The sequence below is a fragment of the Megascapheus bottae genome, chromosome 2, assembly GCF_031878675.1.
Source record: "Megascapheus bottae isolate mThoBot1 chromosome 2, mThoBot2.hap1, whole genome shotgun sequence".
Taxonomy (NCBI): Eukaryota; Metazoa; Chordata; class Mammalia; order Rodentia; family Geomyidae; genus Megascapheus; species Megascapheus bottae.
Window position 1 is genome coordinate 65,559,558 of NC_143510.1, and position 17,493 is coordinate 65,577,050.

The 17,493-nt window shown below is 41.0% G+C and overlaps 1 protein-coding gene across 4 annotated transcripts in view; it reads right to left on the bottom strand.

The window, feature by feature from the left end:
• Positions 1-16,606, bottom strand: part of Nap1l1 (nucleosome assembly protein 1 like 1) — a 34,264-nt gene extending 17,658 nt beyond the window's left edge. For all 4 annotated transcript variants that reach the window (XM_090328278.1, XM_090328281.1, XM_090328279.1 and 1 more), the window contains exons 1-2: positions 16,483-16,606; positions 4,694-4,730 (exon numbers count right to left, since the gene is read on the bottom strand). In XM_090328278.1, coding sequence (XP_090184404.1) covers positions 4,694-4,710 — 17 coding nt within the window. In that variant the 5' untranslated portion in view covers positions 4,711-4,730; positions 16,483-16,606. The remainder of the gene's footprint in view (positions 1-4,693; positions 4,731-16,482) is intronic.
• Positions 16,607-17,493: the final 887 nt, after the last annotated feature.

A 17,493-nucleotide genomic window follows, 5' to 3' on the forward strand; every position in this document is an offset into this window, starting at 1 on the left:
GAAAACTGTTTTCAACCTAATATCCATTTATTCCATTCTTGCTTCTTAGCAAAACACCCAGGTTGAAGTCTACATTTCCTAACCTAAATTTGCAGCTTGATTTGACTATCTGGCTATGTTTTGACAATGAAATTTAAAAAGCAGAGGTAGCATAGAACTTAGAGGAAGAATCTTAAAACATCTTGTTCCCTTCTTCCCTTCCACCTAGAACAGGGATGTGATGTAGCTACACCTTCAGAAACCACCCTAGACCAAACCAGGACAAAAGCAAGCACCCAAACCAAGGATGAAGTCAGGAAAGACAGTGGATCCTGAATTCCTGATAACTGTGCAACCACAGCTGCCTGCACTCACTATCTTTGAACTTTGCTTTCCCTTCATTTCACAGTGAAAATGCACAACAAATACTAAGATCTTTGAGCATACTTCTTGCTTAGGGCAAAGCCAGGAGGACGGTAATACTAATAAGGCAAAAAGAAGGCAGTATTCCCTAAAGTCTTAAGAATCACCAAAACTACAGTCTTTGAAGATAAGATTACATCTGTATTAGAAAAGAGGATAAGGGACAAGTACTGGTGGCTCAGGTATGCAACCCTAGGTACTCCAGTGGGCAGAGATCTGAGTATCACGGTTCAAAGTCAGCCTGGGCACAAAAGTCCGTGAGACTCTTATCTCCAATTAACCACCAGAAAACCAAAAGTGGCACTGTGGCTCAAGAGGTAGAGGGCTAGCCTTGAGCTGACAGAACCTAGGCCCACAGTTCAAGCCCCATCATCAACCAAAAAAAAAAGAAGAGAGGATAAGGATAACTTAAGTTTTTGACAGCTGCTAGGTCATGCCACCTGGACTGGCCTTGAACTCACAATCCTGCTGTTTAGGTCTTCCCAGTCCTGAGATTATAGGTGTAAAGCACCTGGCTTTACCATATATTTCAACATAAGAACTAGAAATTTATTTTTATGTTTAAATGACCTTTAAAATTTAACTTCCATACAGAAACAAGTACAGAAAAAGTATTAAGCTAGTAAAGTTTAGGTTTCTAACAACTAGAAAAGAAATCCAGCCTTTAAAAATGATGCAGATTACTTCTAGAGTACCTTTGGCTCACTATATGCTATATATTCAAAGTTAAGATTCATGGCTAAAGATAATATGAGAAAGTCCTTCAACATCCTTTAGCATTTACTGAACACCTTACAATTTTAAAAACAGGTGGCTATGCCACATGGCCAAACTCAGCCTGTAGGTATTTCTTTTTTTTTTCTTATATTTTATTGTAATTAATAGAAGGGTTACATGTTATTTGCCAGATAGATGGTGCATTAATTCCCATATATTGATACCCTTTCACATGTCTTGGTCCCCATTTCCCTTCCCCCCAGAGCAAAACCTTGATACAAAAGGCCTGTAGGTATTTCTATAAATAAAATTCTAACTGGTATACAAGTATACTAATTCATTTGTGTATATCTATTTATGGTTACTTTCGTGTTTTACAAGTAGTTAAGTAGTTACAAAAAAACCACATGGCCCAACATATCTAAAATATTTCCACTAAGACTGCAGGATGATATATAAACTCATCTGATTTTAATCCTTCCAAAATCTCTACTAGAATGACATAACATTTTTAACAAGCAATATACAGCAAGGCTAGAAGAACGAAAGTGGCAAAGGATAATAAACTTCATAGGAGAACTGAAATCTAGTCAAGCAAGAGAAAAAACTGAAGATAGCCCAAAATGACCTAGAAAGGAGAACTAGTAGTAGGGCCAGGCACTAATTGCTTGTGACTATACACATTAGCTACTTAAGAAACTAAGATCTGGAGGCTTTCAGTTCAAAACCAGCCTGAGGGGTGGGTGGTAGAGAGACTCTAAGGGGAAAAAAAGAAAAAGAAAAAAAGCCAGGCTAAAGGCATGGCTCAAGTGACAGAGCATAATGTCTAAATTCAAACCCCAATTCTGAAGGGGAGGAGGGAAACTTGCATTCCTAGGGCTATTAAAAATGAAGACATAGGGGTCAGGAGTTTGGCCTAGTGGTAGAGTACCACACAAAGATCCAGGTTCCACATATACAGAAAAAGCCAGGAGTGGCGCTGTGGCTCAAGTACTAGGGCTCAACCTGAGTTCAAACCCTAGGACTGGCCAAAAAAAAAGGATGAAGACATCTAATGTAAAAAGTAAAAACAGTGCCAGGTGCAGTGGCTAATGCCTTATGCCTTTAATCCTAGCTACTCAGGAGGTGGAGATCTGAAGATCACAGTTTAAAACAAACTGGGGCACTAAAGTCCCTGAGACTCTTATTAATTAACCACTAGAAAACTGCAAGTGGCACTGTGGCTCAAGGGGTAGGATGGTACCCTTGAGCTGAAGAGCACCCAGACCAGAGAGGTTCTTGCCCCATGACCGACCCTCCCCCCAAAAAAGAGTGAAAAATAGTTAAATCCTCAATATCTTCAATCCTAGCAGATAAATGGCAGTTCTTTCTGTGAGGAGAAAATTCAGAACCAAACATAATCTAGAGTACCTAAGTAAGACACATGATTGGCTATGTGTGGAACAGAATTTTGAATGAAGAGAACCATTCCTAGCTTCTCTCTTCTAACGTGGCCCCTACAACACTGGAAGCCAGATCTGCATTCAGTCCTATTCACAGAAGAATGGGAGCAGCCTAAGAAAAAGGAAATTATTTTTCTGACATTCCCAAAAATATCCACCCATGATCCTACACTAAAATTTCCAATTAACAAGCCTCTCTACCACCCTCAAGTTTTACAATAAAAGTCTCAACCAACTGCCTTTCTCTCCCTAAACCCTTCCACTCAACGCAGCCAGTCACCCCCGCCCCCTTGTCTTAGTCTCACAAACTGGGTGGCCTAGAACTCCTGGTCCTCTGGGACTATACACATATATGTAACCATACCCAACTTAATGCCTATCTTAATGAGTCAAGTATTTGAGGAAAATGTTTTCCACTGGGAATAAAATGTAGATAAAAGAAAACTGAAGGAGTAAACACTATATAGAGAAAAGAAACATCCAAATGCAATCTATCATAGTCAATTAAACAGAACAGGATGCTATGTAAAAAAACAAAACAAAACAGGTACACAGAGCAAAAATATTCTTAAGAAACCAAATCAGGAGGTTTTAAAACTCAAGAGTGGAAATTAAGTTTTCTAAAGCTTTGCCTAGAAAGAGCATGGAGAGAAACTTGGGAAAAATATAATTAGAGAAAAGACCAACAGAAGCAGCAGAAAAAGAAAACAGAAATAAGCAAAAAGTTAGTCGAGGATATTTCCTAGAAATAAAGCTCCTGAATTTCAAGAGTGAGACGAGAACACTTCTAAATGCCTAACCCAGGTTTGGGGTTTGTTTTGTTTTTTTTTTTTAAGACCAAAAGGAAAAATCTGAAGACAAAAGAGCAGCTTCCAGGGGAAAAAAAAGTGGTTTTTCACATATGTACACATCATCACAAATGAGCAAAACTTATCACTGAATCTCAACAGCAGCATGGGACGGTGACAAAGGAGCACTACATTCACAAAACCACAATTCCTATGCCTTAAAGTTTAGACCCAACTGTCAATGATAGCAGTCATTTCCAGTTATGCAATGCTAAAACCATTTATTTTCCTTCTCTTTTAAGAAGGGAAATAGAGGTGTGGCAAGTGGTAGGTGCCAGCCATGAGCAAAAAATAAGATAACAAACCCAAAACAAAAGGAACCACAAGGACAGTTTTGCAGGTCAAGGCTGAGGAATCCAAATGAGCAGTGACTCAGACGATATAATTAAAATGTCTTCAGCCACTCATAGGCTAAAGACAAAATACATGCAAGAGAACACTGACCCAAATTCTCATCCCATACCCTGATACATAATCAGGTAATGGGTGATTCTCATCATCCCTGCTTAATCCCAAGTGATCTGTTTTCACTGTTCCAATCTCTGCCATTTGCTAGAGTTAGTAGACTACAGTGTCGTTAAAGTAATATGGAGCTCATCCCATATTCCCTAGTCATATTCTGTAAGACATTCATCCTCACAACAATCCTACCACATGAATAATGCACCACATTTTACCTGCTTCATGATACACTTGACATTAACACTATTGGGATAGTTCTGACTATAACCAAGACTGTCTCTTTGGTTTTTATTGTACTACATTGGAGCCTTCAACTAAACAGTGACAATAGTAACTAAAGATTTAACTGCTTTCCACAGCTAGGTTTGTTTGGTATTCAGATCCTCAAATTAAATACTGATTAAAAATTTGTAGGTAGAAAAATAAATTCATTACATTAGTGCCTTCTTCTCTGGAAAACAGAGAATGCAACTGAGGGGTACAAAAGGCTTTTATATAGGCTTTTATTAATGTTCTTTTAAAACTTGTATGGAAGTACTTAGTCAATGTTATATTCTCTACATATACATTTTATATATCTTCTATAGTTAAAACACATTACAATGTAAGCAGAAAATCTTTGGGGAAAACATATATATGGTAGGTTTTGGAAGTTATGTATGTTCTCTGCTTAGCATCATTTTCCCAAGAATATATACTGACCAAGGACTGGTAAATCTAAGTATACCATACAAATTATATCATAATAATAACCAAACTACAGGAAGAGATAACCAAATCTCTAAAAAAAAAAAAAAAAACAAAATACTGTCATCCACTTACTTGTCAACGTCTGCCATGTTGGAAGAACTCCAAATATCTACCAAAAAAAAAAAAAAATCAGTGTTAAACAAAGTGCATTATTTACTTAAAACCAATTTTTAAAAAAATGTTGACACCAAAACTCTTCAATCCATACATTGAACACTATCCCAAAAAGTACATACAATGTATATGCTTATTTCTTATTTTGTGCTGCCTTTCTTTTCTGATGTCCTATCGACTCAAATTCAGAGAAGTACTGCCACTAACCTAAATCCCCACTCCCAGTGTTTCCTTTAAAATAGTATCAGTGCTTTAAAAAATATATATATAATGGAACATAGAAAACTATTAGTTACCAAAATAATTTTTCCAGAACAGTATACTAGGCTTTTAGACTGCTAATAACACTGTTGTTAACAATCCATTGTTTGTACAATTATAGAGAAGGCTGTTTTAAAGAATTAAAATTCTAATTCTTACAACAATTATGAACAATTTTTGCTTAGCTTCTTTGGCTACTTAGCAAGGCAGAACAAATTCACTTTTTTTTTTTTTTTTTTTTGCCAGTCCTGGGGCTTTCTCAAAGCTAGAGCTCTACCACTTGAGCTACAGCACCACTTCCACCTTTTTTCTATGTATGTGGTACCAAAGAATCGAACCTGAGTCTTTGTGCATGTTAGGCAAGCACTCTACCACTAGCCCCCACAAATTCACTTTTAACAGCGTTTTTAATCAAATTCATATTTAAAAAATGCAGAACCGTATAGCCTGGGCAGAAAAGTCAGTTAGACATTTCTAATAGACTACTCAGAAAAAGCTGGAAGTCAGGCAGTGGCTCAAGTGGCTAAGCCCTGAGTTTAAGACCCAGAATTGGGGATAGGGGGGAGGAAACCTAGTTATATAATGCCCCGAGGTCTCTCGTCTACATCCCCTGGTCAGTCATGGAGCTTGAATTCAAGGCCTGGGTGCTGTCTGAGCTCTATTGCTCAAGGATAGTGTTATACTCTACAACTTTGAGCCACAGCACCACTTCCCAAGGGATCTTCAAAAATAAGAGGCCTAGTAATCCCCATCTGAAATGTCAGTTCTTGAAACTATTTTGCAATTAATAAAGCCTAGGATATTTCAACCTTCATAAAGTCTGTCCTTTCTTCCTCATGTCCTTTCAATGAGCCCTTAGCTTCTGCTGGGTATATGGACAATACTGTCAGCAGCAACACTTGATTCCCAGGTCAAAATAAATTTATTGGAATTATCACAAGTCCTAAGTTCCTTCCTACTAGACTAGAACAGAAAATAATTCTTAGAAAACAAATTAAATAGGGCCAGGAATTTGGCCTAGTGGTAGAGTGCTTGCCTAGCATGCACTAAGATCCTTGTCACCACATACATAGAAAAAGCCAGAAGTGGTGCTGTGGCTAAGTGGCAGAATTCTAGCCTTGAGAAAGTCCAAGGACAGTGCTCAGGCCCTGAGCTAAAGCCCAGAACTGGCCCAAAAAAAGAAAAAAGAAAAAAAATTAAATAAACCCTCAGATATAATGGTAAAACCCTCAACCCCAGCACGTTGAAGGCTAAGACAAAAGCATTACAAGTTTAAGATCAACCTGGGTTACACAGCCAAGTCCCAGGAATCCTACATCTCAAAAATCCTAAGCAAAACAAAGCACAACCAAATAGAGAAAAAAGAAAATTAAGATTAAATGTATTATATTCAGATAGAAAAATGGTTAAGCAATCCACAGATTACTAAAAATCTTTTGATATGTAAAATATAACAAAACTAATTTTTAAAAAATAGGTAAAGAGGAAGAAAGGGAGTTACTAAGACACTATTAATACAGGGCGAATTTAACCAAAGTATACTATGTGTAGAAATGTAAATAGCATATTATTTGCATAATTCATGCAAATAAAACCTCTTAAATCTAAAAATAAAGCCTTAGTGTAGACTGGCAAAATTTTACAGGTATCCCCTATGTCAATGTGTAGTGTTTATTACTTAAGAGAGTTAGGGTTTTTTCCCCCTAGTACTACCACTGTGCTACACCCACCCAGTCCTTCTGCCTTTTAAATTTGTTTTCAGATATAGACTGTGCCTGGAACCCCAATCCTCCCACTTCTGCCTCCAGAGAAGCTAGGATCAAAGGCAACATATACCAAGCTTTTTGTTTTGCTTTGGTAACTGGGATATGAAGTCAGGGCAGGTACTCTACCACTTTGATCATGCTTCTAGCACTTATTGCTTTCAGTATTTTTTGAATAGGGCATCAAGCTGAAATGACAGGTGCCCTCCAGTATACTCAGCTTTCTACTGACTGAGTCTCACATCTCAGTGTCCCCAGTTGCTGGGATAACAGACAAGATCCACTGTGCCCAACAATCAGCTTTTTTTATATATTTTTTGCCAGCCCTAATGCTTGACCTCAGGGCCTGGGCACTGCTGTCCTTGAGCTTTCTAAAGGCTAGCATTCTACCACTTGAGCCACTGCACCACTACCAGCCCTTTTCTGTGTATGTGTTACAAAGAAACAAACCCAGGGCTTCATGCATGCTAGGCAAGCACTCTAGGCCATGCGCCTAGCCCACCAGCTTGTTTTTGAAATAAGGTCTACCTGATGTCCAGAGAATTAAGGTGCTGATTTTAGTATGTTTTAATAGTAATGCTTGGGAAAAGTATCAAACCTCTATAAGAAATTATTCTGTTGTAGTCTAAAGTATAATGTACTATTTTCTATTTTCTATCTATCTGTATGTACTCTTTCTACTTTCCATTTGCTTCTGGTAATACTGGTTACTCTATGAATACTAGACAACTAAACAGCACTTATAAAATTATGAATACTATATAAAATCTAAAGTTTCCAAAGAAATCCAAGCCATCAAGGATTTTCTTCCAATGCAGGAAAAAATGTGAATATACATTCTTAAATCTGGCTAAGTTGTTTAACTAACTTTTCAGGAAAGATTAACAAAGCTTAACAAGCCTAATCATGTTGTCTTGGTCTTCACTTGTCAGACTGTTATACACAAACTAGGGATGCAGCCCCTGTGTGAGACCTTTGGGTTTGATCCCCAGCACCACACAAAAAAATAAAAATAAAACCAAACAAAACTTGTCTCTTGCCGAGTATGGTGGTAAATACCTATTATCTTAGTACTCAAGAGGCTGAGAGAGGAAGATTGCCAGTTTGAGGTCAGCCTGGGCTAAGCAAGACCCTCTACTAAGAGGAAAAAGAAAAATTCCGGGGGAGGGGGAGTGGGAAGTGGGGGGAGGAGAGCTAAGTGAGATTAAAGTATATTTTTTGAGTATGAAAATGACATAACTCGTTTGTGTACAATATACACTAAACAAAAGGCTTAAAAAGGACAACACCATATTAAGAGTTTGCATCATCAAAAAGACTTTTAAAAGATTTAAAGCATTTGCTGTTGCGTGTTCATCTAAAAGAAACTGTGCTAAAACTCTTGCAAACAAGCTGTACTGATTCTTTATCTCTCAAGTTCAATGTTATACTCTTTAGGATACCATCTCCAACCTCACATTCTAGCCATTATTAGACAGTAAACACTATGAAGTTCTCTCTTTCCATCAAAGATAACTCCACTATATAATTTTGTGCAACCCAAAGTGTACCCCAACTGAAGACCAAGACTCATGATATAATAGGAATTTCATCTGCTTCTGCTATATTGTATTTTTCAAGTTAGTCCACATAACATTATTTTTATGGCATATGCACACAACAGAATGTTTTGCAGTAAAAAATAAAGCAGCTCTCAGGGCCTTACCAATTGCTCATGCCTGTAATAGGGAAGGTCACACTCTGAGACTAGTCAGGGCCTAAAAAGGGCTTATAAAAGCTTTATAGTAAGCATAAACCAGTGATCACTTCAACAGCATACTGGAGAAGGGAGCAAATTTTATTTCAAAATAGCCGGTATAAAAAAGGACTGTAGGCTAGGAGTTTGGCCTAGTGCTAAGAGTGCCTGCCTAGCATGCAGACCCAGGTTCATTCCTCAGTACTAAATATATAGAAAAAGCCAGAAGTGGTGCTATGACTCAAGTGGTAGAGCTCCAGCCTTGAGAAAGCCCAAGGACAAGCCCCAGGACTGAGTTCAAGCCCCAGGACTGGCAAAAAAAAAAAGACTGTAGGTGTAGCTCAGCAATACAGGTCCATTAGCAAGCTCCAGGCAGAGTTCAAATCCCAGCAGCACCAAGTAGGGGTGGGGGGAGTAGCAGCTTTCAGAGCTGACAGGTAAACTGAGGCAAGTTATATGCATACTTTTATATATGTGTACATACTTTCTTATGAATAAAATCTTACATACATACACACACCTACTTTTTCATGCTGTTTGGACCCAGGGCCTTGTACATGCTAATCATATACACTAGCACTGACACCACAGTCCTTCTAGAAAAATGAAATAGAAACATAACACTGGGAAGAAATGAGAACTTATTTTTTCATTTTTCATTACATGGCTTTCTAATACACAGAAATTTAATTCAGTATCATTTTGGAATTTGCTGCTTTATTCAGTACTCAAGTGTCTCAGCAATGGTGAAAAATAAAAGGAAAAGTATATCCAAACTTCCAAATTCAGACCTTTGTGCCCTTTTAACATGTTCATAAATAGACTACCCTTAGTTTTAAAGTCTTAAAAATCCAATTTCTTTTCCTTGTAAGATCCAAGATAATGATCTGCAGTGTTATATATGCCTACTTCAACCTTCCATTTCTGGCTAAATAAGATCTTTTCCTTATATGCTTTGAAGCAGACAAACTACTGACCCTATTTCATCATCTACAAAAAAGGTGAGGGAAGGAATCTCTCATTGTACTTAACTCAAAGGAGCATACCCCATGAATATATGCACAAATCTATGTTCCCCCCACTCTCCCTGGCCATTAACCTATGGCTTCAGGTGCCTCTGCTAGGTTTGGAGACACATGAACATCTAAATATAAGTGAAAGGCGCTTTATCTTGACCTCAAGTGACTCATAATCATCAAAGTAACCATCAAAAACAAAAAGAAAATTCAGCAGAAATTAGTCCTACAAAGACTTGGGTAGCGTCAAAAAGACTAGACAAAGGTCAAAGGAGATTCAGGCTTACTAAGCCTGAAAATTCAATGTCTGGGACTATGAGTACAGCTCAGTAGTAAAGGGCATGTCTAGCATGCATGAAGTCCTAACCTCAATGCTTTGGGAGGAAAAGTAGAAGAGAAAACAGGCAGGAAGAAACAGTATATGCAAAAGGGACACACATTTAAAGATACAGCAACATTTGGAAAAGAACAAAGCTTACAGAAACAATAAACATCAAAGCTGAGGTATACAGACTCAAGTACTGAGTTCAAACTCTAGTATAGAAGCAACTGACATCAAACTAGGCTGGCAAAAAGGATGAGAAACTGCTGAAAAGAGAATTAAGGGAACTAGAAAGAAGTTTGTAAGAAATACCCCAAAGAATGGCAAGAGACTTAAGAGAAAATATTGAAATAGACACTTGAGAATACAAGAGTCCTTATACAAGTTCTAGAAGTGGAGGACAACAGGATAGAATATTTAGAGAAATTAATAGTTAAGAATTTCCCAGAAGTGCAGGGTGTCAGTGGTTCACACCTGTAATCCTAGCTACTTAGGAGGCTGAGATCTAAGGACCAAGATTCAAAGCCAGCCCAGGCACTAAAGAACATGAGGTTCCAATTACCCACTAGAAAACCAGAAGTGGTACTGTGGCTCAAGAGGGTACCACCATAGCTTTGAGCTTAAGAGCTCAGGGACAGTGTCCAGGGCTCAAGAGTTCAAGTCCCAAGACCAATCAAAAAGAAAGAAAAAAAAATTTCAGAAGTGCTACAAGTTCAGGGAATTCTAGAAATTCTATCAGATAAACGAAGCTTACACTGAGTAAAAAGGCAATCACCTCAAAAGCAAACACAGGAAAAAAACACAAGACAGGTATATTCTCAAATATTATTAACTGATTCTGGGATTCTCTATCCAATCAAAAATCCTTACACAATGAAGGTGAAATATATTATCAGGCACCAAGTATTTCCAAACATTCTCACCAGATATTCTTTAAATGAAAGTAATTCCACATAGTCAGTCTAAGATATAAAAAATGAAGGAAGCTGGGAACCACCAGTGGCTCATACCTATAATTCTAGTTATCAAGAAAATGAAACCTGGGTTGTATGCAAAGCTAGCCCAGATAGAAAATTCCCAAACATTCAACCTCCAAAATAACCAACAAAAATGACGGGCCGGAGGTATGGCTACCACAGCATTGTTAGTACTACAAACGAGGAAGTATCTAATGTTAAGGCTGCACACTGTAACTTCTAGGTTGACCCTCCAACAACTAGAAACTTGTAAACTATTTGTTCAATAGCTAATGTCCAGATTCTGCTATTGATTATCATCTTATCATAATGGTTAACTTGGAGTAAGTCCTCCATATTATAAATAAAATAGCTTGTGGAGTCTACTCTGCAAGGGATTATGAGCTTTCCTCTTTACCTGCAAATAAAATAGTAAGCATCTAATTTTGCAAAGCAAACCTCAAACTGGGATTTCAGAGCTTACTGCAAAAACCATGCTATTTCACAAACCAAGGTTCATTCCCAGTTACTGATCATACACTAGACACTGTTTTACCAAAAAAAAACAAAAACAAAAACACTACTTCACTAGGAAACAGGTACCCAGTTTTAAAAAATGCAGACAGTTTAAAGCCAAAGAGGAAACTGGTAATACCCATGCACATAAACTTCCCTTTACCTAAAACCTCATCTCATTCCAAATGTACTTTAAACAAGTTAGTATTTCAGACATGGCTGCTTTCAAAACATTTTCATTGGTCTACAGCTCAGCACCATGTCTGGCTCCAACACAACCTCACAACTTAAATATTTTCAACTCACTTTTATTTCAGTGATGAAAGTTTGGAGTGGCTTTGCTTTTTGACACCTAAGCAAAACTGAGTACTAGCTGAGATCACCATCTTCAGTACGAAAGATCTCAATATCCACAATACTATCTAACGAAATAGAAAGGAGTACATACTTAGACTCAGGCGTTTAAGCTTATCCACATGTAATTTGCAATTACTACGTATGTTACACACATAGCTCACACATTCATACATGCGTATCTGTGGTAAATATAAAGCTGAGAAGCTATTAACCAACTACAAAGAAATTTCATGGTAGTAAACAAGACCTTATGGCTACATTAATACTGTAGCTCTTCCTGAGAGCAAAGTGGAACCCCTAAATTAGAAAGCATTTGAATTCTAAGTTTGGAAGGGATATTTCTTTTAAAACTACAAAAATGTCATCCTAAGTTATCATCGCTCACTCACATACAACTCAGCTAAGTGTTTTAGCCAGTATATACTTCACTTTCCTTGTTGAAATGTACTACCTGTGTCTAAGAGAACTAAATTATGTAATAATACATGTTGAGGATTTTAAACACTAAACAACCACACTGAAACTTATTATTTCCCATTGTATTGTACTTTAGAAAAAAAAATTTCTATAGCCCTCTTTCACAATAAAACTCAAAAGTACATTACTGAAAAAGTTAAAGTACAGAGGCCAATTTTTGTAATAAGCCTACTAATATATTCTAATCTGTTGTCAATATAATAGACAAGATGTCTAGCATATAAAGTAAGCACACTTCCACCTTCCAACAACATTCTGCCCACAAGTAAAGATCCTTACATATTCAGATGAAGTTAGTTTGAAATGGGACCTAATATCAAGGTCCCACTCTGTAAAGTGTGTTGTAAATACTACTCTATATGCTCCCTTACCTCTACTTCCTTTTCTCACAACACCCCCATCCTATTTCATGTCTATGTAACCAAACTGTTTTACTCATAAATATCCAGGGCCAGGAGTTTGGCCTAGTGGTAGAGAGCTTTCCTAGCATGCATGAAGACCCATGTTCAATTCCTCAGTACCACATACATAGAAAAAAGCTGGAAGTGGTGCTGTGGCTCAAGTGGTAGAGTGTTAGCCTTGAGGAAAGCCCAAGGACAGTGCTCAGGCCCTCAGTTCAAGGCCCAGGACTGGCCAAAAAAAAAAAAAAAGGTACATATCAAAACAGGTGCTAAAAGGTTTGACTAAAATTTACATTCTGTACAGAATGATCATCAAAATTTCTGTATTAGAAAGAGGATTCCTAACACTTATATTACATTCAATTTATAACCAAGCAAAATGTGAATGCAGTTAGCATTTTCAGACCTTTTCAGTCAAGCTGATCTTGCTGGTCCTTTTACATACACATACACATACATATACACATACACATACACACACACGAGTAGATTTTCAGAGAATTTAGTATCAAATCTATCACTTGAAGACAATATGAGCAAGCTGACCAAAATAAACTTCAAACTGAATTTCAGATTACGTTAGTTCTGCTTACTAGTGTTAAAAGTACAGGAGCAATCAGTATAGGAGCCGATCTAGTATTAGATTCTGTCAACTAATGGCCACAAAGTTACAGCTGTTTTGGTGGTCCATGCCTTGTAATAATCCTAGCTACCATGGAGGCTGAAATTGGGAAGACTGTGACTCAAGGATAGCCTGGGCAAAAAAGTTCTTCAGACCAATAAAAGGTGAACTGCAGTGTCAGGCACCCGTCATCCTGTCTGCATGAGAATCATTAAAGGATGAGCTACATACAAGTAGGCTGGAGAAGGGTATATGAAAAATAACCAAAGCATCCCTTGATGGGGGTACAGCACCTACCTAGCAAGTGAGTGTATGCAAAGCCAATGTCAAACCCAGCACAAAAATAAAAGGCTGGCCTCCAGATGGATCACGCCTGTAATCTTAGATATTCAGGGGGCTGAGATCTGAGGATGGAAGCCAATACATGGAGGTTCTCACCTCGAATCACACACAAGCCCAAAGCAGAGCCACAGCTCAAATGATAAAACATGAGCATTGAGCAAAAAAAGCTCAGGGACAGCCTGGCATGGAGGCACATGCCTGTAATCCTAGCTACTAAGGAAGCTGAGATCTGAGGATCAGTTTATAAAGCCAGTAGGTACCTGAAAGTCTGAGATTCATCTCCAATTAACCACCAGAAAAACCAGGAGTGGTGCTATGGCTCAAAGGGGGGGGGAGGCAATTCCACTACTTAGCATTTACCCACTCATCCAGAAACAAGGACAGACTAAATCCACTAGCACAACAATGTTCATTGCAGCACTATTTACCATAGCAAAGATATGGAACCGACCCGATGCCCCTCAGTTGATGAGTGGATCAACAAGATGTGGTATTTACACACAATGGAACTCTATGCTGCTGTCAGAAAGAATATTGCCATTTGTAAGGAAATGGAAAGACTTAGAAAAAATCATATTAAGTAAGCCAGACTCAATGGTTTCCCTCATTTGTTATAATCAGTAGAAACCTTGGGCTCTCCTAGCAGAAATTTACAATAGAGCAAAACCTAGACACAAAAGGCCATATAGTATGATGCTAAACGAAAGGACCTCCAGGATATAGAAACAAAAGCCATATGAGTGATTGTTGTCCTTAATGTACTACGTTATCTCTCATCTCTTCTGCTGTCCCTTGGTTATCTCATATTGTTACAGTATTTTACCTGGTTATCTGATATATTGTATATTTGGTTATTTGAAATAGGATAAGGACAGGAGGAAAACAAGATGAGGGGCAGGGGTGGGGGAGGGAAATAGGGACCAAGACATGAGAAAGGGTATCAAAAGTTGGTGAAGTAGTGCACCTTCTATCTGGTGAATGAATATAATGTAACCCTATTAATTACAATAATAAATATATGAAAAAGGCGGGTGGGGCCTCAGTGACAGCACCCAGCTCTGAGTTCAAGCCCCAGGACTAGCACATGTGCTCACACTCAACTCACCAAGTTGACTAATGACCAAGTAAGTATTAGCAACTACTAATGCCCCATCTCATCCTCCAAATGACAAGGTTTTTTTTCAGTGTCAACCACTTCAAAAAAGCTTGACACAATCACTTAAAACCTGATTCGTCCTCAGTCCATTTTTTAAAAAGTCGTATCTGCACAGCTTTGCCCTTATCCAATACAAGATAGGGAGTATTACTCCTTTCTTCTTTTTGGCAATTCTGGGATTTGAGATGTGAGGAGTTCTGGTGCTCTACCACTTTAGCCATAACTGTAGTCCATTGGGTATTACTTTCTAAGTAATACAGGGATTAAATACTACAGAGACTAGAAAATAAGGCATGGATATTGGGGAGGAGGGGCTAGCAGTAATAGGGATTAAATCAGAACCGTGCTCTTACTACTCCAGTTGCAAGTTCAACACTACATTACCTTCAAATGATGTTTTGATGGCATCTATTTCCAGAATTAGCGAATTTTATCTAGCATTTCCTGAACCCAGGCAAGAGGTTAGGTTGTGGGATTTTTCAACTGTAGTCTTTTCAGAACTGTGTAAAATAAGGGTTCCTTGAGGACAATGGGTGTCAAGTTTACCCTTCCTTTTGTACTCAAGAGCCCAGCCCTCCTGAGCTGTGTCTCTTCCTTCCTCCCTTCACTACTAGAGATTTTCTGCTAAGTGGAGGTACACTGACAAAACTCCAGGGTACATAATTAACCCTTAATCCCACCTCAAACTTCATTCCAGCCCACCCTCCCTGAACCATTTTAAAACACACAATGAAGTACTTTACCCTAGAACTACAATCAAGCAACTGATTTGTCTGCCTAGAAGAATGGCAATTAACTGGCCAACTCCTTTTTATTTCATCTTTAGAACTGTCTGCAGGTTTGCAGTTGTTTTTTTTTTTTTTTAATCGAATAGGACCATTCCTCTCCAAAGGGAGAGGTGGGGGTGAAAATCTCACTTCTGACTGTACGTGGGTTGCACAAAACACTATCTTCTTACAAACAGCCATTCCCCCAGCACATCCCCACCAGAGGTTAACACTGAATACTTTCCTGATTAAAAGAGACACCCCCAAGGAACCGGTTGATGAGCTCCGTTTTCCGTTTCACCACCTAGCTACCATCTCTCCCCCACCCCCAGCCCCGCTCCCCCTCGGAACCAAGAAAGGGCAGGGCCCAGCCTACGGGGTCCTCCACCGGGCCCCGGCGCCCGTCACCACGTGCGAAGGCTGCGGCCCGGGGCTGCCCGCCGCCTCCAGGGGGCGGAGGCGGAGCCTCGCGGCCTCCACGGCCCCCTCCCGGCCTCGGGGACGGCGGCCCCCCGCGGCCCCTCCTTCCCGTCGGAATTCGCAGCAGCCTCCGCGCCCCTCTCCATTCCCCGCCGGCCTCCCCGCCGGAGGTGACTTCCGCGGAGTGACCGGAGTGGGGGTGGCGGTGAGGGGCGGGGGGAGGGGGAAAGAGACCGGGAGGAGACCGGCCCGCACCCCCGGCACCCGGCCGTGCCGCCCGGCGGCTCCATCGAGCCCACCCGAGCCGACGTCGCCGCGCCCTCCGCGCTCCGGTCCGCGCGGAGAAGCCGGTGGGACCGAGGGACCTCAGTCCGCCCCACCCTCCGGCCGCCCCGACCCCACAGCTCCGCGGACGCCCCTGAAGAGAAAAACCAACCCGAGGAGAACCCCCTCCCCCCCGGGCGGCGGGCGGGCGGCCGGGGCCCCGGGAGGCAGCGCGGCGGAGTCGCGGCCCGCCTCACGGGAAGGCCCCGGGCAGCCGGCGGCCCCGGCCCTCCGTTCCCCCCCCACACACACACCCTCCAGTCGCTCCCCACCGCGCGGGCCGCCCAGCCCGCCCGGGCCTCCATCCGTTACCGGCGGCGAGTGCGGGGCGCCCGGCGGCCGGAGCTGCGCAGACAGTGACTCAGGGCGGCCGCGGCGGCAAGGAGGAGCAGGAGGCGGCGCCGCGAGCAGATGGCGCTAAAAGAGACCCGAGAGCCCGCCGCTCGCGCTCATATACAATTAGCGTCAGCACGTAGGGCCCGCTCCACGGCCCTCCCCCCCCGCCCCGGCGTCTCCTAGCAACGCGGGCGGGGGGCGGGCCCGGGCGCGGTTGCCTAGTAACAGAACCGTCCTTCTTCCCGGGTGACCTCCTTAGTCTCCCGGTAGGTTCTTCGCCCCCCCCCCCACACACACACACACCATCTCCATGCCGTGCAGGGGCGCCTCGGCTTCCCGCCAGCGCCTATCTCCCCCCTACACACACACAAAACACACCCCACCACCTCTTTCCTGCCCGCTGAGCTGGAAAGAAAAATCTTAATCCCATCCTTTGTGGCCCAGAGACCATGCGTGAGGGTCTGGGCCCCCCGTCCGTTTATTCCGCCTTCTTGGTTTAAAGGCTGCTAGGGCTGAGGTTGCAAGGCGGAAGACCAGATGCAGGCTTGCCATACCCTTGACCTTGAGCCCTCCTGGATTCCCATCTCTCATTCCTACACACACACAGAGAGCCATGCTCCTTCCCTGCCTAACAACATTGTTTTCCTCCTGACCACCTGAGCATTTTCTGCAGGTCCCAGAGGCTCTGCGCGCCTTTTTTTTTTTTTTTTTTAGATTGCTCCACAACCTACTTCTCCCTTTAAAGGGTGGCTCCACGCCCTACCTATACCTCCTCTCGACGCATGTGCAGCCCCTCGTTTCTGCTTTAGTTCATTCCATGGATGGAAATGGCATGTTTTGGGTAGTCCTAGGCACCCAGTCTAGGTTGTTTAGCCTTCTGGAAAAACAAACAAACAAAAAAAGAGTCCTTCATACATTCTCAGATTTGTGAAACCTCCCGGCTCCGGATGCTAGATCATTTCATAATGACTTTTTTTTTTAAAGAAA